Source organism: Cottoperca gobio, unplaced genomic scaffold (assembly GCF_900634415.1).
Source record: "Cottoperca gobio unplaced genomic scaffold, fCotGob3.1 fCotGob3_195arrow_ctg1, whole genome shotgun sequence".
NCBI lineage: Eukaryota > Metazoa > Chordata > Actinopteri > Perciformes > Bovichtidae > Cottoperca > Cottoperca gobio.
This window is the reverse complement of record NW_021166836.1, coordinates 32,627-55,505: the sequence shown is the minus strand read 5'-3', so window position 1 is coordinate 55,505 and position 22,879 is coordinate 32,627. Positions and strand designations below refer to the sequence as shown.

Below are 22,879 nucleotides of genomic sequence, written 5' to 3'. Positions count from 1 at the left end.
TGAAAGTATAGATACGTTTTATTTTAATAATGTAAACCAATAAACAATACAATCAAATAAAAAAAGATTAGTTTACCATCATAAAATAACTAATTCAGTTATTGCATTTAGCACTCGATAACACTACGCTGTCACAATGTTGTATAACAAGCAGATTGTCCCAATAGTTGCATAGTACAGGTGAGTCAAGTGTACTTGCTACTGACCACTGGTGTTAAGTGCAATATTCGTGTACATAAAAACATCTTGCGGGGCCAGGGAGCCGGGGTCAACACACTTTGAACTCTTGTTGAATGCATTCACCTCATGCCTGTATCAAGTGACTCACTCTTGAGTGTAATAGCAAAAATCTGCTTTTATTTCTAAATCAGTAAAATTAGAATAATGGAGAGCTGTGAGGAGAAAGTGCACATAAGTTAATATGTTGACATTTTCATTGCAAAGGCTTTAACATCATTTGAATTAGTGAATTGATCCCGACTCTACAAAGTACAAATCAAGGTTCCTACTTCTTCTAGCACAATAAATCTCCAGTCCTTAAATTCTTTGCGGTGGTCAAGTGATCTGTGACCTTTCATGTATGTGAGAGTTACGCTGTGTAACAGCAAACATCCCAGCAGCTGAAGCAGCAGCCGCACATTCATCCTCACTTCAAACCTCTTTGTGCAATCTCCAAACTCTGTTTCTTTTTACAAATGTGTGTGAAAGGCAAATCACCTTCTAGTTGCACACGAGGAAAAACCACCTCCTGAGAAAGTGAACACTTCCTCTGATATTCATCTTGTTTAGTTAATGCGGTTTAAAAAAATTACTAAAAATGAAAAACAATATGACCGAGTGTAACATGAGTGAACGGATACATTTCTTTAAGTGGAAAAATAAAATAGAATAAAAGAAGATTTTTCAGCTCACTCGTGTCTATTGTGTAGCAACAGACACATCATAACACAAACTGAACATACCAACACAAATAACAAATATACCTCCATCCTTATGCAAATGGCATTTACTGTTTTTTTAAAACCTGTAACGACTATTTTTAGTGTCCCAACAAATATACTAATAAATAAATAAAACATTGTAACTCAAATCTGCCGTCCACACACACACTGAGGTTTTAAAGTGTTAAGAGTTATATCAGATCCTGGACAAGGTACTAATCCAAAATGCTACATATCCATCTTGATAAAAAAATAATAATACATTTAAATCTATTGAATTATTTCTTAACCCGAATTGTTTATAAAAAAGGGGGGGGGGGGGGTTAAATTAGAAACATATCGACGTCTTAATGTCTTAAGATGACTTGTATGGGAATCTTTTTGTAACCGCTTGTTTTGTTTTAAAGGTGGAGCGCAGAGTCTTTCTTACAACTCAGAGATTGTGAATGAAATGTCATCGGTTCATCAAAGCACTGAAGTAACTCCTCTGCTCATGTTGTGCCACACACAAGTGTAACATTTGGTAAGAGTAGGTCATATCCTGCGCCAGGCTTCTCTTCTACACCTCCAACTATTATTACAGATGCTAGAAAAGCTTCACTCGCACACATCCAGTTTCAATGTAGTGTCATTTGGGAGTAAAAATCTAATACAATGTTTGAGGAGAAATTCAGTAAAGAAAAGAAACCAGTTAATGCAACAACAGTCAGGGAATGTCAACGATCACGTCAATGAATGGAACGTTCAGAACAATAAAACACGACACGTCAGGAATACTTCACCCCCAAAATGATCATTTCTATATGAATTACTCACGCCATGTCAAATTCTTAAAGAACACTTTGTTTTTTTCACATGCCTCCATTCCAGATGAATTAAAGTAACTAACAGCAAAACATCTGTTTACAAACTCTCACACAACTGGTGCAGAATAATCCACGTCTCATACTTCACAAACATCGTCACTAAAAACATAGCATTACAAACTCTGGACAGGACGAGTAGCACACGCGTGAGACTGTTGGTGCAGAAGTAAATGTTTGAGTGGAAAGTTCAGGTGTTTGTGAAGTAGTGAACATACGACTGGAGACGTTAGAAGATTCTGCACCAGTTGTGTGAGTTTGTAAAGCGATGCTTTCATATCCTTTAGCTGTTGTTAAAATCTGCCCCCATTTACATCAGTTCATCAAGACCTTTCTCAGTTTCTCATCGTGGAGGCATGAGAGGAACGTTTTCTAGAATTCAAGGTAACACGGGGCGAGTGATTCATACACAAACGCTCATTTTGGGGGTGAAGTATTCCTCCACAAGAGCAGCAGATCTGTTCACCAGAGCGGCAGAGACATCTCCTCATTGGGTGAACGAGGACATATCCCAAATTATGAATTGCTCTGCCGCTCTATGTGGAGCAGTGGCATAGTTAGCATTTCATGACGTTCTATAAAAACAAGAAACATTTAAAAATAGGTCAAGCTTTGGGGTCACAGTGAATAAGGCTTGTTCTTATGTCCATCTGCGTTTTCATGGGGGTTGAGCGATATTGGTGCATGTAGTCCTGCGTGAACAGGAGTTTGGCTTCAGAGCTGGAAGTCCTCAGGCAGCACAGCAGTGCAGCTGCGGTCAGAAAGAGGGCGTCAGGCACCAGTGACTAGAGTCAGCGACGGGAACTGGTGCCAAGCCTTTGTAAGGTTCGAGTCTCGGCACCGGCATCACTGCATGGAGCAGGACGGGCTGTCGGAGCAGCAGCACACGGAGGAGCCCATGGCTTTGGGCGGAATCAGGTCCAAGTCCTCGTCATCGGGGATCTCGTCCAGACGGTAGCCGTCCTGAAGCAGCTGCCTGCTTAGATCAGGGTGAACCTGGAGAGCAGAGAGAACTTCAGTAACAGAGGAACATCAGAGTGAGGGAAGAACCCTGGGAGACACGCTCATCTGTCTACAGACCTTTCCATCCCCATGATCAACCAAACTAACCCAATATTTATATTGTATATGATAATATATCTTCCCTGCACAACAAGTCAAATACTGAGGACATAAAAGGCTTCAATAGTGATATGTATTTATTTTTAGTTTCGAGCCATGACGTAATGATGTTGTTTACAACGTGAGCCGCAGGAGTCAACAACAACTCACTGAACTTCATCTAAAGGCCTGTGGACATTTAAATAAAAACAAAGTTACTTGCCAGACAAAAGACAAACATTATCTTTAAATAGAAATGAATTATTAACAGAGCAAACTGGCTTCTGGGTTTGAGTTTACAGACACTTTTATTATTTATTTACTTTTGAAACACCTGAACCCAGTCCTGTTAAAACATTTAATATTTAGCTGAGACTCGAGCCCCCCCGCTGAACTAACCAGGGCTGTAGCGAATACTTTGAAGCTTCAAAGGTTCATTCATAACGTTGACATTTGAATTCTAAATCAACATTTGAATGCTGCGCAGCTTCTTTATGTTGCATTCAGTGTTTAAAGCCGTATTTCTGCAGATAAAGATTAAACAACAGAAACATTATTAGTATTTTACTATTTGCAGAATTAGATTCCAGGGGAGCGGTGCAGGATTCTAATACCTATTACATGTGTATCATTTGGGGGTGCAACTGTCATACAAATAACTCAAATAATTTGCCACTTTGTTGTCCTGCAGAGAGTGTGTGCGTGTGTGTGTGTGTGTGCAGACGTGTAGAGACAATGTGTTAGTTAAAGATTGCACAGAAGTCACAAAGACTGGTAATGGAACATAAAGCCAAGGTTTATAATCACGCAATCATCATCTTTGAACATATATGCATGGACACACACACACACACACACACAGACACACACAGACACACACACACACACACTCACCTCAGCTGAGGAGTATCCTGAGGAATACTGCTCAAAATCGATCTCTTCATCGCTGAAAGGAAGAGACGTCATTCGGATGTTTACTACGTTTACGTGCACTCTGATAGTAAATATTATTCTGAATGGAGCATTTTTTAATTCAGACGTGTGATTTTATGAGCATTCGTATTTTAAATGTATTCTCAAAAACACTTTTGCATTTTCTCCCCCAACTCCAAATAACACAGAAATAAAACGTTAGTCACTTAGCAGCTTACAGCATTAACAACTCAGGAGTTTATACAAAACAACACATACAATGCAGGAGGGTATTTAAGGAACGTTAGGAATCCAAAGAGTCTGTATCAGAGTGTGGTACAACCAAGTGGATTTAATTTCTCAGGATGTCTGAAAACCCTAGCCCCCTCAATCCCACAGAAGAATTTGAGGGTTGACTTCCAATCCATTAGGAATCTCCTCCTTTTGGAGTTTTTAAAGTTGATCTCCGTCAGCCTGAACACTTTAGGAGCATCCTTTGGAGATGTATACAGACATTAGTGCAGTTGCAACACTCGGCCTCGTGCTTGTTTACGGGTTACGGCTGAAAGAGAAGCCCACATGTGTGGTCGGAAGGAGAAACACACCTACTGTTAAACATTATCAAAGACCTGGATAACAACAGGTTTTTGGATATGCACGAAGAAATCGCACCGCCGACCTTTTCGAGAAGCTGGTTTTCCACCGGGAGGAAAGTTTGAAAAAAAATCCTACTTTGACGGCTGCATGTAAACGGGAATATTAATGGAATATTACATTATATATTAATGTAAACAGCTTAGTAGAAATAAGTTGGAATAATGGCAAAAGACTGAGTATTGTGCGTCAACTGGAAACATATTTGGGGACACTTTTTCAAATGTCTAAGTGGAAGTGGTGACATGACTGTATGTAAAACGTCTACAGTGTTTTTAGTGTTCAGTTTACTGCATATTGTAGGAATTCAACAACGCCTGTATGTAACCTTACCTGTCTGAGTCCAGAGCAACCAAAGAGTCCTCAGCGTGCTGACTCAAGGCAGCGTAGCCCTTGTTATACTTCATCGTCCTAAAAGCAGAACCAGAAACTGTAAGAATTGTGCAAAACAAACAGCTTCGAGTTTCCTCATCATACTTCCTCTCCTTACCTCTTAGCTCCTTGTCTGGGCTGATGCGTCACTGGGGGTCCAGGTGACAGGGCTTTCTTCTTCAGTGCCTTCCTCGCCATCTCCCGATGTTTCTCTGGGAATAATAAGACACATTTATGTGCCGACTAGGACTCACTTTTAGCAGTTATGGAGGAGATTCAACACATTTAAAAGTCTGACAACAATTTGATTAAAGAAAAGAAAAACATAAACTAGCACGGGCTGTATGACATTATGCTGGTTTCTTTTCTCCTGTTATTGTTCCGATTCCTGCGAGTAAAACTGAATATGCATCATTTTTATCTTTTGCAACATGATCACTGTTTTTACTTATGATGATGATGATGATGAATGCAGGTCAATCAATCAGAACAATAATTAATGGTGTCTGCAAATTAATGAAGTAAATGATCAAAAATGCATTAATAATGTATTAATACAGTATTAATACATTATTAATACAGTATTAATACAGTACTGTATTAATACAGTATTAATACAGTATTAATACAGTATTAATACAGTACAGTATTAATACAGTATTAATACTGTACTGTATTAATACAGTATTAATACAGTATTAATACATTATTAATACTGTATTAATACTGTATTAATACTGTATTAATACATTATTAATACATTATTAATACAGTATTAATACTGTACTGTATTAATACTGTATTAATACATTATTAATACTGTATTAATAATGTATTAATACATTATTAATAATGTATTAATACATTATTAATACTGTATTAATACTGTATTAATACATTATTAATAATGTATTAATACAGTATTAATACAGTACAGTATTAATACAGTATTAATACTGTACTGTATTAATACAGTATTAATACAGTATTAATAATGTATTAATACTGTATTAATACTGTATTAATACAGTATTAATACAGTATTAATACAGTATTAATACATTATTAATACTGTACTGTATTAATACTGTATTAATACATTATTAATACTGTATTAATACTGTATTAATACTGTATTAATACATTATTAATACATTATTAATACAGTATTAATACTGTACTGTATTAATAATGTATTAATACATTATTAATACTGTATTAATACTGTATTAATACTGTATTAATACTGTATTAATACAGTATTAATAATGTATTAATAATGTATTAATACATTATTAATAATGTATTAATACAGTATTAATACAGTATTAATACAGTATTAATACTGTACTGTATTAATACAGTATTAATACAGTATTAATACAGTATTAATACAGTATTAATAATGTATTAATACAGTATTAATACAGTATTAATACAGTATTAATACAGTATTAATACTGTACTGTATTAATACAGTATTAATACAGTATTAATACAGTATTAATACAGTATTAATAATGTATTAATACATTATTAATAATGTGGGCATAACAATGAAAAAAAGCCTTTTGGATCACACGTGTATTTATTTGAGTCGCTGTCCCTTCCCAAATAAACTAAAACAACAATTTCTTCTTTCTGATAAACAACTTTTGTTTAAAAAAGTTTATTCCATGCAAATTAAAGTAGTTGGGTTTAGAAGGTAGCTCACAAAGAAGTCCATAATATTCCAGGAATCCACCACATAAACTCTTGTTTCTTATTTACGGAGTTTGATCATATTTAAAGAGAATAAAGAGTCTGGGAAATATGTCATGTGTCCCGACAGTCCCCCATGACAGATCCACACCACCGTGCATAAAACCCAACATCCCCTCTTCTCTGGGGGGAAATCCTCCCTGTCCGTGACCTCTGCCTGACTTTACTCAGGAATGTGCAGCGACACAAAGCCTTTTTTGTAGTTGTCAAATAAATATTGGAATTAGAATCGTAACAACATGAAGACATCAAGACCGAAGATGTGATGAAGATGTGATGAAGATGTGATGAAGATGTGATGAAGATGTGATGAAGATGTGATGAAGATGTGATGAATGTAGGCAGTGAACTACTTTAGAGCTGCAACGATTAGTCGACAAATTGATTAGTCGATAGATAAAAACATTATCCCTAACTATTTGATAATCAATTAAGTGTTAAAGTAAATGTTCATGTAAAAGTGGCAGAAAATGCTGTTTTCAGCCTTTAAGAAACTAGGAAGGACATTTATCACTATATACTAATGGTCACATGACTCGGGCTCTGCTGTCCTGCCAGCTGCACATTCAAGTCTTTAGCTGTCCCATGTTGTGCCTCGTACAACAGTATGAACCACAGCTGATAAAAACAACAATTAAGACTTACAGACATACACAATATGATGGCATTGGATATGATGAGTCAAGAAAATGCTGCTTACGTAGTTTGAGGTGGATTGCTGGAACTCTGGACATGATGTAGGGTCCTCTTTTCTCCACAGGTCTGATCCCTCCATCAGCGGCCTTAGGTCTTGTGCCATTACTGGGCCCCTGAGGTTGGAGAAATGAAGGAAATCTGTATTTGTTATTCATGTAAGGCAGCCAAGTAAATGACAAGACAATAATATAATTAAATGGCATCATGTGATAGTTAAAATGACAAGACAATAAGGGGTGTCTAAAGTCTAAAGTCTAGTTTAAACCAACTCCAGTGTAATTAAAATGTATTCTTCAAGTGGTGAAATGTAACTAACTACATTTACTCAAGCTCAATTTTGAGATACTTGTAATTTACATGAATATTTCCATTTTCTGCTACTTTATACTTTATACTTCTACTCCACTACAATTCAGAGGCAAATATTATACTTTTGTTTACCTTTAGTTACTTTGCATAATTTATATGAATAACTCAAAATATAAATCAACTAACACACTATGATTAAATATTAAACTATCAAGCAGTATCTCAAGTAATCAAAATGAAGCTCCAACTTCACCAGACATGAACGCATCAATGCATCAATAATAATAATCCAGTAATAATATACACTTTATTCTGAAATGGGCCATTCTGCATAATTAGTACTTTTACTTCTTTAAAGTTTATTTTGATGTTAATACTTTTGTGCTTTTACTTAAGTTTGAATGCAGGACTTTAACTTGTAACAGAGAGTTCAGGCTCCTTTAACACTTTCCATCACTGTCTCGTGGTAAACTACATTTCACAATTGTTTTTAAATCTAAACCTCCTCAACATCTTCGGCAGCAGTCCCTTCGGTTTATAGGAAGAGGAAATAAATGCTACGTGTTTGTCAGCCCATTATTTAAAGCCACTAAACATCTTTACAGTCCAAACTTAGCAATGTCTTACGACAGAGAGACATTAAGCTGTCAACTGTCACATTCACAGGCTAAGCTAGTCGGCTAACATTAGCCTCCCAGTTTCTATTTCCAAGCTAGCGACCGTTAGCCGTTAGCCGTTAGCCGGGCTATCTTTAGCTGACATTACCGACACAACTTGTGTCTCCGGCTGCGCCTCCAGCAAAGTGTCCTTCTCCGGTTCCTCTATGATGTCGTTCATCATCTTGGCGTTAGTTGTCACAATGTACACCACAACACAGCCATGATGACAAGTGTCCCACCGGCGCGAGACTTTGTTGTTTTCTTCAGGAGCGGGTAGGCACTTCTGTTAGCTAGCAATGCTATGCTATGAGTGACAGGTTTCATACTACTTCCGGGAAAACATTTCAAAATAAAACTGAATAGCTGGCGTGGCATGGACATAGTATATAAAGTGTAATAACAAGAACTTTCAAAGAACAAATAAAACTGTACATAGAGGCAAGTTTTTCTGGAGGTCTAAAATTGAGAACATAAACTAGAAAAGGGGTTGGCTTTTACTTTATAAGTTCTGTAGCCTATTTCAAACAAGGCTAAATAATTACTTGACACCTACGAACGTTTGTCTCGTTGTGTGTGTGTGTGTGTGTGTGTGTGTGTGTGTGTGTGTGTGTGTGTGTGTGTGTGTGTGTATACTGTATATGTACTCCTGTTTTTCTTTTCAAATATATATCTTTTTATGTCATTTTCTGTCAATATTCTCATTGTATGCTCCTCATATGTATTTGTTTGTATATGTTTTGAGAGAAATGTAGCCTTCTACACATATTAACAAAGTAGACCTACTTCATTCAGAAAAAGAAAATGCACCAAAACCAGAAATGATTAGTATTATTAAAATTAAATCTTCAATTACTGAAGATGGAACCATCTTCAGCCTCCTGTCGCCATCTGGTGGGTGACAGAGGAGCATAGAGAAGAAGAATGTAACATCACATTCTGTAATTAATAAATAAAACTGGAATTATAGAAACCACGTAATGAAAAAAACAAACAAACATACTGTAAGTCATTATAATGAGAAACGTTCTCGTTATAATGACTTACTATCTCAAAATAAAGAGACACTTTCATAAGTCAGTTTTTAGAAATCTTATTTTAAGATACTTATTCATTGTTTCGATAAAGTTTATCTTTATAATTATAATATATTATTATAATATATATAATTATAATTACACAATCTTTTTGGCAAAGTTCATCTTATTTTTTTCTTTTGCTAAAATGTTTTCTGTGGTTAATGATTTGTGAAGTCTGTCCTTCAGGAGCTCAAATTGAAATGCATTTAAATGGCAAACTAAACTTAAATACTGCATCTTAAATATTTGCATTTATTAAAAAGGGTCAATTAGGAAAGTTTATCGACTAAAATCAGAAACACTTTCTGACATTTCTTGTTGTTTGACAGTCAAGTGGAATTAGTTGTGTGTGTTTAGTCTTTAACCCACTGCACACACATAATGGACCTTTTTACAACAGACATTGTGACTCGTCACAGCGAGAGGTGTGAATAATAACATTTACGATGTCTCCAATGGAAGCAGCAAAGAAGCATGTGTAGCATATTAGCAGGAAACTTATTCACGCCTAAAAGAAAACACACATTCTTCAATCATTGGTTTCTTTATTTTTTAATATAAGGTCCACCATTTTGTACACAACAGGACAGCATTGGTTTTGATCAACAATATAGACATATTTAAAGGGGGGAATCAGAAGAGCTCTTCTCTTTATACATCAAATGACCTGAGGAGAGAGGAACAAAACATACGTTCAGCTGCAGGTCAGCGTTTCTTTCTAAAGCCACATCCTCTTCCCAAGCAACATGTAGTGTCGTCTCACCTCGTCCGTCTATAACTTGTCGATGCCGAGCTCTTCTGGTGTTGAGATGCCGAGTTCTGACAGGGTGGGCTGCAGCTCTTGGAGCAGGTAGGGATAGATGTCTTTGTGGGGGCCGGCTTTGTCCTGCAAAAACAAATGAAGAGAATGTTATCATGAGTAATACAGTGGAATCTGCTTCTAAAGCTTTGGGACTGAATCATTCCTATACGAACACTCTTTAAATAAGTTGCTTATAGTAATCTTCTCTTCTGGAAGACTTTAAACTACGGTAATTCTGTTTTTCTTCACTTTACTCTCATTTGCCTTAAAGGAAACCCGTCTGCTGCCGGCCGGCTACCTGAGGCTGGTGCTGCGTGCACGTGAAACTCCTCTCAATGATAAACGTAATCTTCTCAAAGCTTACGACAAACGGTCTAAAACGAGCCACGAGATGCAGCAGTTCCTCAGGCGACCTTGTGTTGTCAAACAATAAGAAACAGGGATGGCTGCTGTGATGAAGACGGAAACATGTGCACGGAGAGAGAGAGCGCCTGTGGCTGAAGCCATCCTTAAAACAGCTGCACTAAAATATGTCAATACAATTCAGTGAATAGAGAATGTTAGACAGTATCTGCATGAGACGTAAAGAAAAAGTATTTGGACTGATCGTGATACAAACATAACCCGACAGACGTGATCACTATCACAAGTAGTTATGATACGTCTCAATTTGGTTTACTTTCCATTAGAGTTGCTGCTTTATACGTGTGTGTGTGTGTGTGTGTGTGTGTGTGTGTGTGTGTGTATATATATTGTATAAGTTCTACCTTTACTTCAGGTGGATTGTTAATGGTTCTTTATTTCAGGTGAAAGTGTTGGATCCTTTGAACGTGTGCCGATATGAACTCCTCATGTGGAAGTGTGTTACGTCTCTTTGCGTCGCAGTGACAAAGACACTCTTGACTTGTGGTAAGTGAAGCGATTCTCATTGACGCTGTGCGTCTGACAGGAGTCACACTTCCCCAATGAAACAAACTTCAGCAGAAAAGTCTTTATGGTAGACCCTACGTGAACATATGAAGACGTCGCTCACCTTAACGGCCTCCAGGATGCGGACGGCGCTGGCCATGTCATTCAGTCTCCGGCAAGCCCTTAGGGCTGAATCCAGGATTTTGGCCTCGGGTACCAGGTCATACCCGATCAGGGTGTTCATGCCTTTAGGTTACAATTAATTAAAGAAATACCAATTACTTCAAAGAATCCTTTGAACCATTAAACCCATAAAATACTTGCAGTTTTGCGAGGATTATAAAAAGCTCTAAAAGATCTTCACCTTTCCTCAGCTCCCAGGCATCGATGTCAGGCTTGCTGAAGTAAGTGACCCAACGGGAATCAAACTCCTCGTCCGTCTCCACCCTGCCGTGGGAGTAACATCTGGAGGCCAATGGAGCTGGAAGACAGACAGAGTTCTTCAGTTAAGATTTAAATACTAGGGACGATATAATACCAAAGTTACAAGAATAAATAAGTTAATGTCTTTCTACAAAACATTTTTTAAGAAGCCTTTCAAGAAGTTTGCATTTCTAAATGTGGCCACATTTGGATTTAAATGAATAAATATCGTATTAAACAAGTAAATAAGATTATGAATTTGACCAGGCATTCAGTGCCAACCTTTCATTCTTCAATGTCCGATATGTGTCGCTTCAGTCGGCGATAATAACTTATCAAAACTTGTGATAGTGAAATGTCATGATTCTTTAACATTGGACTATGATAACCTCTCGTCAAATAAAAGGGTCAAGCTGGAAAAACAGAACATTCAATGTATTCAAAAAGATTTTAAAAGGCGTATTATAGGTACATGTTTTCATGTCAGTGAGCAGGGAAACAAGGACACATTAAACAGACACGCTTGCATGAAATACGACTTGTTTCTCCTCCAACAAGGTTACGTTTTGAGTTTGATTGTCAGCAGGACAACAGTTTCTTTTCATGAAACTTGGTGGAAGGGTGCACTGTAGGGTGTAGCAATGGCCAATGTTGAAGCAGATCCAAATCACAGGGCGAATATACGCATTATTTGTCTCTTTCGTCAGCATTGTGAGAGGGCATTTGGCTTTGTCACCGAATGCCCTATCTCTAGTATTAAGAATAAAATGGTCCTTTCTACAAAACATCATGTGATAACTGTTTTTAATAACAGCTAAGACAACATGGCAGGCCCTTATTCAGACATACAGTACCACAAATTACAGCTGAAGTGCGCACTGTACAGTTCCTCTTTGAAAGCTATATCACAAACTACGCAATAAAGTCAGATTGTACAAAAACATCTCCAGCTCGGCCTACATTGCACTCATCAGTGGGGTTATAAAACCCATTTAGAGTTAATACAGGTCTAAAAATATGACTTGGGAGGAGGTAGGTTTCAGTTTCTTTAAATACACTCAGTGATCAGTCATGTGACTTCTAGAATACATCCTATTGAACACCTTTCTGTACATCATATCCTGGTTCATTTCCATCTCCTCAACACATCACATTGACAGCACAAATTAAACCGACTAACATATTATCTTATTCGAATCACGTTTTTAAAATAAAAATAGATATATACATGCAATTTCTGGGAACTAACGAGATTGGATTGCACTTCATCAACAGTAACCTGAATATACACTGTACATAGTAATAGATCAACAGTAAGCTAGGTCAGGTCAGATACTACAGGAGAATACTAGCTTCACAACAGGGCACAGACTCAAACATTAAAGACAGTAAACTATGTGTACATGTTAAATATATACATACATATAATAAACCCTGGTGTGAGTTAGACATTACAACGTGTCGCTGACAGATGCGTTTACACTGCGGCCACTGACACTCCTGAAGCAGCTGAGGGGGGTCATCACAAGGTCGTGACATTTCTAGCTACAACTCATTTCGCGGCTTTTCATTTAAAAGACGATATATGAGGTGGAACTACAGGAACATACTCGATTCAAGACCACAAGGTTAGCTAACCACAAAAATAATTCAATGTCACCCGAGGTTAGCTTTGCAGACACAGCTGTAGCTAAGCTAAAGCTAGCCGAGTGAGCGCATTGTAACCCTCTGTATAACAGAGAGGCTCTCTAACGTCCCGGCAGGTGTACAGCGGACAGTCCTACCTGAGTAGCAGGCTCGTGACCGAGCCAGACTCCGGGCCCCTGTGGCTGACAATCGGAACACGGCTCGGAACATGGTACCGCAGTGGGTGCTAACCGTCCTCCTGTGTGCTAAAAGGGAGAGTGGACGGACATACACGATGAGAGGGCGACGAGGGTCACGTGACTGACGTAGATAGCCGAATACTTCTTCTTCTTCTTTATCTGTTTTAATGCGGGTGGCAACCAGCGTTGAGGCGCATTACCGCCAGCTACTGTGAGTGTGGACATATAATATATCCTCTTATCAAACAAACAAAAACAAATCAAACATACAAAATAATGCCCCCCTCCCTCTGTGAGCTGCCCCATAAATGTTACCACAATATTAATATTTCTAAATCTTTACAGTGTTTCATATATTTCATTAACATATCCTGCCTACTGTGGGATGTAAATGACAAACAATGTATAATTAGTTTGTTGCTTGCCAATATTGTATTACATTTTGGAAAGACTTATAAGAATTAAATACAGTGCAGAACAACGCATGCACTTCATATTGAAGGTAAAGTATTATCTCTTATTTGATTGTTATGATTACAGTTTATGTTCTATCATCAACCTTTTATTTTAGTAGGTACATAATCATTTCATAAAGTATTTGTTTAATATATATTATAGTTATTGTATAGTCTCTTAAATGTGTTAATTCATTAATACCAGCAGAGGGAGCGCTTGGTTTAATAATACTCTCTTGAGCCTCAGTGCGCAGCACAGCGCGTCTGTTTCATGAAGTGGTCCAGCAGCAAATCACTTTTATAATAATAAACGCTTGCGAGGAGCTGAAGAACCGACAGATTCTCTTGAAAAACATGATTTGGGGTATGATGATGTTGTATTTAATGAACCACATGTGTGTGGATTTTATTTGATGTTGATATGATAACATTCATCCATTTTATTTTTATTTTGTGTATGCAAACACATCACATGCATGCACAGGGGCTGTTTCGTGCATGTTACCAAGGTATAGTGGATTACCCCATTGTGTGTATCTGATGTCGATTCAAGTGTGTGTGTGTGAGTGTTCTTAGTGACGTGGTAAACTCTAATCCGCCCTAAGCCCAGGGCACCACAGTGGATGTCCATTAGTTTAATGTGCTGCTGCACATCTTGCCTTCTCTGTCCCTCCCCCCCTCTCTCTCTACATCATGTATGTCTTATATGGTCTTCCATGCTACACACTTAGAGCTTTAAATATCTGTGTTGACATTGCACATTTCAGCCATTTAGTTCCAGTTTTAGAGCTACTTCCGAGTAGTTAGGATAAGCTGCCTGACCTCTGACCTCCCTGACCTCGAGAGAAACAAGAGAAAACACACGTTCTTGCCTTTAATTACATCATTACATCATTATATTATTATATTATTATATCATTATATTATTATATTATTATATTACACGTGTGAGTTGTAAAATGTTACATAGTAATAACACTTACAGAGAAGTCTTCCTAGGGTGAATAAATCTACTGTGATCGTAATGTTTCTTTATTGTTATATAAAGCTCGCTCCCCCCCCCCCCCCCCCTGTCTGTCAGAGCAGGAAATGACTTTGTGGACACCACAGAGAAATCAATCTCCACAAAATGAGAAAATTCAACGACTGATATGAGAAGAAAGAGATATTTGAAAACAGATGTAGCTGTTACATCTGTACATTATACATTATGGAATAAACTGGACTAAGGATTATTTACATTATCGATAAATCTGCAGATTATTTTCTCAATGAATTGTTGGGTCTTGGGAAAATTGTGTAAAAAGTTCAAGGTGATGTCTTTAAATGTGTTGTTTTGTCCCTTTAATATGATATAACAGAACAGGCTGAGTACAACATTGTTTGTCTTTCTGCATTAAAAGTATGTGCTTCAATAAACAACTCACCTTTTTAGATTTAAGTCTTTAATTCTCATTGTTCAAAATAAAAGAAGTCAGCTTGTCTGAACTTAATGCACGCTGATAAATATCGTATGCTGAACCCTTTAATATAAAAAACCAGCATTCTCTGTTGTTATTTTCTGTTTTTGGTGTTTAGGACCAACATGTGCGTCACACTCGTGTCCACGAGGTGTTCGTTCCAGCGACAGAGAGTTACACAAGACCATGAGATGCAAACAGAAAGGACGCTCAGTTCTACAGTTATGATGGTTTTATTGGCATTTTCCAAGGTTTTATTTTACAGTGATCGTCACAGTCTGGAAAGGTAAAGAGACATGAAACAGAGTGGAATATACAGAGTATAGTGCAGATAAACACGGACCTCTCTTCTGTGTGGCCTACATGCGGTTGCCATGTTATGTAGGATATTTTTGTCTGAATAACTGAATTATTCAGTGTCTTCTAGCAGCGGATGGACATGCATAACACACTTAATGCACTAGATATTGCTAGGGTTGAACCATGGGTAAAGCAGGACGTGAAGAGGTTGTGACCCCCCCTGTAACTCTGCCAAACAGTTAAATTAGTGGCTGTTGAACTGCGACCTTTAGCAAAGCTCCACCTCCGCTCATTATCAATCACAATGTTAGCTGTTATGGTTAATGCCCAATATGTTTCTGATTGTTAAACAAGAGTCACATCAACAATGCAAAGTATTCACATATGCACTGAGCCTCATGATGCAGATCTTTATGAACTACAACAGATCCATTAAATATTCAACCCTTGCTTTTGAATGGTCAGATTTAGCTCCCTGAGGAAAATGATATATATTATACAATCAATGGCATCCAATTGTGTTGATACTGCTCCATCAATAGAGTTGGTAAAACAGTAGTGCACTAACAGTCAGGAACAAGAAGCCATCTCTTCACCTGAGAAGTGAGAATCTGTGGTCCGCAATGTTATTAAGATTCAATGACTTGTGTTTCGACAGTGGCCTTGGTTACACGCTGTGAGGGCTTCACTATATCACTGCAGATCACTGGCCTCATCATGTAGCATCACATGTAGTGACACGAGGGAAGGACAAGGAGTACATACAGTTCATATTACACACAGACTTAAAAAAATAATGATGATGATGATGGTGAAGAAGATCTACGTCAATCAAGCCATTTAAGAAGCACTATGTACAGTGTGGATGATGTGTAACAGAACTATCATTTCTTAACAAAATCATAAAGAGCGACAACACAGAACAACATTGAAAACAAGGAGAGGGAAGTGAAGGGCATGAGGGGGGGGGGGCAGAGGAATGTTTGATATGTGCATGTGCGCAAACCTCTACAAGTATCACAAGAAAAGCATGATTTTGCAGCGCCTGCTGTGGAGCATAGGAAGTGGGCGCCGGGCGTTGGTGTTGGGGGCTGGGTTTGGGTGGTGTTGTTATTTTTAGGGTGTTTGGGGTTAAACGGGGATAAAAGCACAGTTTGCTGCAGTTTAGCCACTTCCCAACATCTTTGTAGCGCGCTGGTTGGCCTCGTCAATCCTGGTCTTGTTGGAATCAGCCTGAAAGAGACGCACACGCAGTTTAGTCATCAGGAAAGGGTGGGGGTGAGTTACTTTAAAGGAAGATGGAGGTTTAGTTCTACTGTGTTGTATTTCCCATAAATGTGACGATTGTAAATCTATGAGTCATGCTAACTCCTTCTCCGTTGCAAAAGTCCTGCAAAACAACAGCTCTCGTTCACAACTGTGCACGTGCATGCACAGTTGTGCCACGGTAACGACTCAGAGAGTCTCTCTGGGTCATGAGTAGTTCATGAGCACCAACCCACTGAAGAAAAACAACGGCTATTTTGCTTGTGTTTATATGATTTTGGCATGTGAGTTGTTTGTTTATTAGATTAAAGAAGATTAGAGAGCTTGAACACTTCTCCCAGCTCTCCCCAGAAGAACCAAAAGAGTTGTTGATGTGTCTCTTCTCATCACAAGCTAACTGCGCAGGGATCCACAGTATGTCGGGGTTAGCCGTGCACCCTCCATATCAGTAATCCACACTAAATATCAGATAAATAAAATACTCTATAGATATAGACCCGTTACTTTAGCTCCCGATATCTGACTTTAAAGGTCTGAAACTAATTCTCTTTGCCCCAGCAGCTTTCCAGGTGTTAGCATGAACACAATAGGCCTATAAATGGTTATTACACAACTAAATCTAGAGCCTTTAGCAGCGTCTTGATTATCTTGTTTTATAAATAAGACAAATCTTCTCACATGGTAGAGCCATAAGCAGCTCAGAAACATTTTAGTTCCACATCACCAATGTTTATGAGCATCTCACTTCTAAATGTGACCTCTGTGTCCACCTCTTCGTGTGCACCTTGGATTAAACGTTACCTTGCTACCACACCAAGGAGAAGTTATTGCACCTACAGCTGACTCGTTTACACCATTTCATTTAGAACGGTGAAGAGGCAACTTCATCAACATCCTGCACCCAGTTACAACTGTACTCTGCATGGCAGTGTTCATGGTGCAGTACCTTCTCCATGATCCTGTCCACCTGGCGGTTCTGGGTGTCGATCTCCTGGCCCATGTCCAGAGCCATGTGACGCAGATTGCCAATAATCCCGCCCACCTGCTCCAGGTTCTCGTCCATCTCATTCTCCCGGGCGTCTTCTGTTACCCTGAGACACACCGGAGCAGGAAGGAGGACTTGTTATATTGTAGCTACTGTTGGGATCTATTACAGTACAGTACGGTACAGTACGGTACAGTACGGTACGGTACAGTACGGTACAGTACGGTACGGTACGGTACAGTACGGTACAGTACGGTACGGTACAGTACGGTACAGTACAGTACAGTACGGTACGGTACGGTACGGTACAGTACGGTACGGTACGGTACAGTACGGTACGGTACAGTACGGTACGGTACGGTACAGTACATGAAATTATAAATAATCAATATTATTTCCACGTTCACTGAGTTAAATCTTTGAAACATTATCAGTCCGGATTATAAATCCCAAATATTAATTTATCTTCTGAATTTTAACCCTTTAAATGATTGTTTAAATAATGCAACCTTTGTTCTTTTATGGAAAAAACACACAAATGTCTTTGTTTTCTGTGTACTAAATGCTAAGTCTTTCTCAAAGAGTATATTGGTAAAATGCCACGTTTTAAATTAATTTATATTAATAATAATAATACATTTTATTTATAGAGTGCTTTTAAAATGTACTCAAAGACACTCATAAGTTCAAAGTGTTCCTCAAAGTGTTTAAAAATGACTAGTATAGAGTGTAGCGTAGATGTAGCCTAGTTACGCAGCTACAGTATATCTCAAAAGTGAGTACACCCTTTAGATTTTTGCAAATATTCTGTTATATCCTTTCAGGGGATAACATTATCCTACTGAAACTTTGATATAACTTAAAGTAGTCAGTGTGCTGCTTGAATAACAGTATAGATTTATTGTCCTTTGAAAATTACTCAGTACACAGCTGTTAATGTCTAAACAGCTGGCAACAAAAGTGAGTACACCCCATAGTGAACATGTCTAAATTGTGCCCAAAGTGTCAATATTTTGTGTGACCACCATTGTTATCTAGCACTGCTTTAACCCTCCTGGGCATGGAATTCACCAGAGCTGCACAGGTTGCTTCTGGAATCTTCTTCCACTCCTCCACGACGACATCACGGAGCGCACGGATGTTGGACACCTTGCACTCCTCCACCTTCCTCTTGAGGATGCCCCACATGTGCTCAATTGGGTTTAGGTCTGGAGACATACTTGGCCAGTCCATCACCTTAACCTTCAGCTTCTTCAGCAAGGCCGTTGTCATCTTGGAGGTGTGTTTAGGGTCATTATCATGTTGGAAAACTGCCCTACGGCCCAGTTTCCGAAGAGAGGGGATCATGCTCTGCTGCAGGATGTCACAGTATATATTGGAATTCATGTGTCCCTCAATGAAATGCAGCTCCCCAGTGCCGGCAGCACTCATGCAGCCCCAGACCATGATGCTGCCACCACCATGCTTGACTGTAGGCAAAACACATTTGTCTTGGTACTCCTCACCAGGGTGCCGCCACACACGCCGGACACCATCTGACCCAAACAGGTTTATTTTGGTCTCATCAGACCACAGGACATGGTTCCAGTAACTCATGTTCTTGGATTCATTGTCTTCAGCAAACTGTTTGCGGGCTTTCTTATGCATCAGTTTCAGAAGGGGCTTCTGTCTGGGGCGACGGCCATACAAACCGATTTGATGCAGTGTGCGGCGTATGGTCTGGGCACTGACAGGCTGACATCCCACTTCTGCAACCTCTGCAGCAATGCTGGAAGCACTCGCACGTCTATTTTTGGAAACCAACCTCTGGATATGACGCTGAGCACGTGGACTCAACTTCTTTGGTCGACCCTGGCGAGGCCTGTTCCGAGTGGAACCTGTCCTGGAAAACCGCTGTATGATCTTAGCCACTGTGCTGCAACTCATTTTCATGGTGTTGGCAATCTTCTTATAGCCAAGGCCATCTTTGTGAAGCGCAATAATCCTTTTTTTCAGCCGCTCAGAGAGTTCCTTGCCATGAGGTGCCATGTTGTCCAGCATTCAGAGAGAATTGTGCCCAAAACACCAAATTTAACAGCCCTGCTTATCATTTACACCTGAATCCTTGTAACACTAACGAGTCACATGACACCAGGGCGGGAAAACAACATCATTGGGCACAATTAGGACATGTTCACTATGGGGTGTACTCACTTTTGTTGCCAGCTGTTTAGACATTAACAGCTGTGTACTGAGTAATTTTCAAAGGACAATAAATCTATACTGTTATTCAAGCAGCACACTGACTACTTTAAGTTATATCAAAGTTTCAGTAGGATAATGTTATCCCCTGAAAGGATATAACAGAATATTTGCAAAAATCTAAAGGGTGTACTCACTTTTGAGATATACTGTATGTGTAGATCTGCTTCAGCAGCTTCAAGTCATTGTGTGTGCGTTACTGAGTCCCAGGAGAGCGGTTCGCCGTGTAACCACCACCCGGCTGGAAGCTGTGACACTCGGCTTGAACATGGAAAGTCCAGCGCTAAAGTGAAGAGAAGATATCACAGCGACTACATTAGCTTTGGATTTGTTTGGACTGGAGATGAAGAGGATCCCAATCCACACTGTGTTCTGTGCTACGAGTCGTTGGCGAACGAGGCTCTGAAACCCGCCGAGCTCAAGCGACATGTTGAGAGCGAACACAAAGATTACGTTGGGAAACCTTTAAGTGTTTTTGAGAGAACGTGATGAACTCAAGAAACAAATGACGAAGTGGCATCACAGTTTCTTTCACCGGGGGAAACTGCGAAGGCTACAGAGGCATCATACGGGGTATCCCTTCTCATCTAACAGGTACACCTCATTCGATAGGTGAGGATTGAGTCAAGCCAGCTGCCAAGATCATGACTCATTTATTGTTTGGGGAGAAAGCAAGCGACGACATTAACAGGCTGCCCCTCTCCAATGATCTGTGCAGCCATGGCTGAACATGTGAAAGATCAGCTGATCACACGTTTACGCCAAAGCCAGTTTCTCACACTGCAACTGGACCGACTGATATCGGGAATGAGGCAAATCTGCTGTGTTTTGTAAGGTACATTTATGCTACATTTAATAATTAACTTGTGTTTATGTTAAATCCCTGTTAAACTTGGACTTGCCACCATAGTGTTACTTTAGGAAATCCACAGCGGAAGTTTGTGTCGTACTAAATGTGGTGCATCTTGTGTATCTTGCTGAGGGTAAGTTCACTCTGACACTCAGTAATAAACTCAGTAATAAATGTAGTCTACGTTTCATTTGATGTGTACAATCTATCAGCATTTACCGTTTATACTTAAGTGAACCCACGAAGTCAGGATCAAAATAAGAGTTTTAATCAACATTCTTGCAAGAAGGAGCAGAGTTATACATAAACAAGATGTACAAACTCTCACGTAAGCGTGTAAGACTGCCACGTGCTGCTCAGAGGAGTGAATCCTGAATCTGGAGTTAAATCGCATATGAACGAAATGCTTGTAGAATCCGTAGTTGTGTTTGTATTGTTGATTTAAAATAAAAACATCACATTTGGTGCAGCACGATTGTTTTCCCGCCAGGAATCATGAGAAACACAGACATGCAGCGAAGACGAGGCTCCTGAACTACGGGAGCGGATATCTGAGCACACCAACTGGCACAGGGATGAGATGACATCACACACACACACACACACACACACACACACACACACACACACACACACACACACACACACACACACACACACACACACACACACACACACACACACACACTAACACTTTGCTGTGATACATTGAGTCTCTTGTCACCTGATCATTTTTTCACCGTTTCTCCCAAAATAACCTTCTGCCCAGGAAATGAAATGGAAGGTGGAGACAACTTCTCAAGAGATTAATAGAGATTCTTATTTTAATCTTTCTTTCTTCTTCATGTCTATGCTCAGCCGCAGCGCTGCCATGAAGCAGTCCTTTCATAAATAAGGTTTTGAGCACATTTAGTTGATTAATAAGGTAAAAAGTAAAGCTGTCGTAATGCAGTAAACACACGAAGAATAATATAAGAATAAATAAGTAGAGGACGTACACACACACACACACACACACACACACACACACACACACACACACACACTCACACACACACTTACCTGCGGATGAAGCCCCCGCTGATGGCCATCTGTTCACGTTCGTCCATCACTCGAGCTCCTGGCTGGCTGTTCACCACTCCATCCTGGTTCGCTCCCCAGGCCTGGCCCCCGCCCTTAATCCTGCCACACACACATTTCCGTCAGGGCCATAGTCACCGTCGTATTGTGTGCTTGTGTGTATATATGTATGTGTATTTTGTAGTATGTGTGTGCACTTGTTTGTGAATGAAATATAGACGAGGCGTGCAGTGGGTTCTGTACTTAAGCACATTTCACTTTTGTGTTTCCTTTTTAATGTTATTTATACTTTTATTCCACTACATCTTAGAGGAAATGTTCTTTTTACTGCACTACATTCATGTGATAACTTAAGCTACTTTACAGATTCTGATTATTGATGCAAAATATAATAAACGGTAGTATTATAAACTACCCAACAGTGTATAAAGTATTTAGAATGAGCTGCAACATTAAAGCAATGAACACATTAATTATGCATGTGTATAATGAGTACTTTTACTTTTGGTACTTTAAGTATACTTTTGTTGAATGCAGGATTTTTACTATTTCTGTGGTATTAATACAAAAGTAATTATTCCACCACTGCCGGTCAGTGTGTGTATGTGTGTGTGTGTGTGTGTGTGTGTGTGTGTGTGTGTGTGTGTGCACTGGAATGTGTATATGCATGTCTATGTAAGTACATTTTTAATCTGTGAATAATTGATCCAACATGCAGATCAATTGAATCAGAGCACAATAAGCTCACATGTGTCTTGTGTTAGAAAGTCATCACGGTCCCTTTTTAAGACTCAGAAAACCATCTCCCAGAAGCACATGGAGAAGAGCCCACAAACACAGAACGTAATGACTCCAGACAGACGAGACGCAAACACACATGCAGATCGAGAGGACATGCAGGGCACACACACGTAGTACACAGTGTCGGACGTGTGACG

At 39.1% G+C, this 22,879-nt stretch overlaps 3 protein-coding genes across 3 annotated transcripts in view; all 3 read right to left on the bottom strand.

Annotated features, from left to right (window-relative positions):
* On the bottom strand, positions 1 to 8,586 carry fam219b (family with sequence similarity 219 member B). Its single transcript, XM_029426540.1, has 6 exons — positions 8,375 to 8,586; positions 7,305 to 7,413; positions 4,962 to 5,055; positions 4,805 to 4,882; positions 3,800 to 3,851; positions 1 to 2,800 (listed from the first exon to the last, which is right to left on the bottom strand). The coding sequence occupies exons 1-6, from the start codon at positions 8,447 to 8,449 to the stop codon at positions 2,651 to 2,653; spliced, it is 558 nt and encodes a 185-aa protein (XP_029282400.1). The 5' UTR covers positions 8,450 to 8,586; the 3' UTR covers positions 1 to 2,650.
* Positions 8,587 to 9,872: 1,286 nt separating this feature from the next.
* On the bottom strand, positions 9,873 to 13,435 carry LOC115004834 (cytochrome c oxidase subunit 5A, mitochondrial-like). Its single transcript, XM_029426536.1, has 5 exons — positions 13,263 to 13,435; positions 11,420 to 11,536; positions 11,180 to 11,301; positions 10,108 to 10,230; positions 9,873 to 10,011 (listed from the first exon to the last, which is right to left on the bottom strand). Exons 1-4 carry the CDS (start codon positions 13,333 to 13,335, stop codon positions 10,117 to 10,119), a joined length of 426 nt encoding a protein of 141 aa, XP_029282396.1. The 5' UTR covers positions 13,336 to 13,435; the 3' UTR covers positions 9,873 to 10,011; positions 10,108 to 10,116.
* A 2,001-nt stretch (positions 13,436 to 15,436) lies between these two features.
* LOC115004831 (synaptosomal-associated protein 25-B-like) overlaps positions 15,437 to 22,879 on the bottom strand; it is a 36,121-nt gene continuing 28,678 nt past the window's right edge. Inside the window, exons 4-6 of the mRNA XM_029426534.1 lie at positions 21,924 to 22,056; positions 17,732 to 17,876; positions 15,437 to 16,752 (exon numbers count right to left, since the gene is read on the bottom strand). Coding sequence (XP_029282394.1) covers positions 16,684 to 16,752; positions 17,732 to 17,876; positions 21,924 to 22,056 — 347 coding nt within the window. The 3' untranslated portion in view covers positions 15,437 to 16,683. The remainder of the gene's footprint in view (positions 16,753 to 17,731; positions 17,877 to 21,923; positions 22,057 to 22,879) is intronic.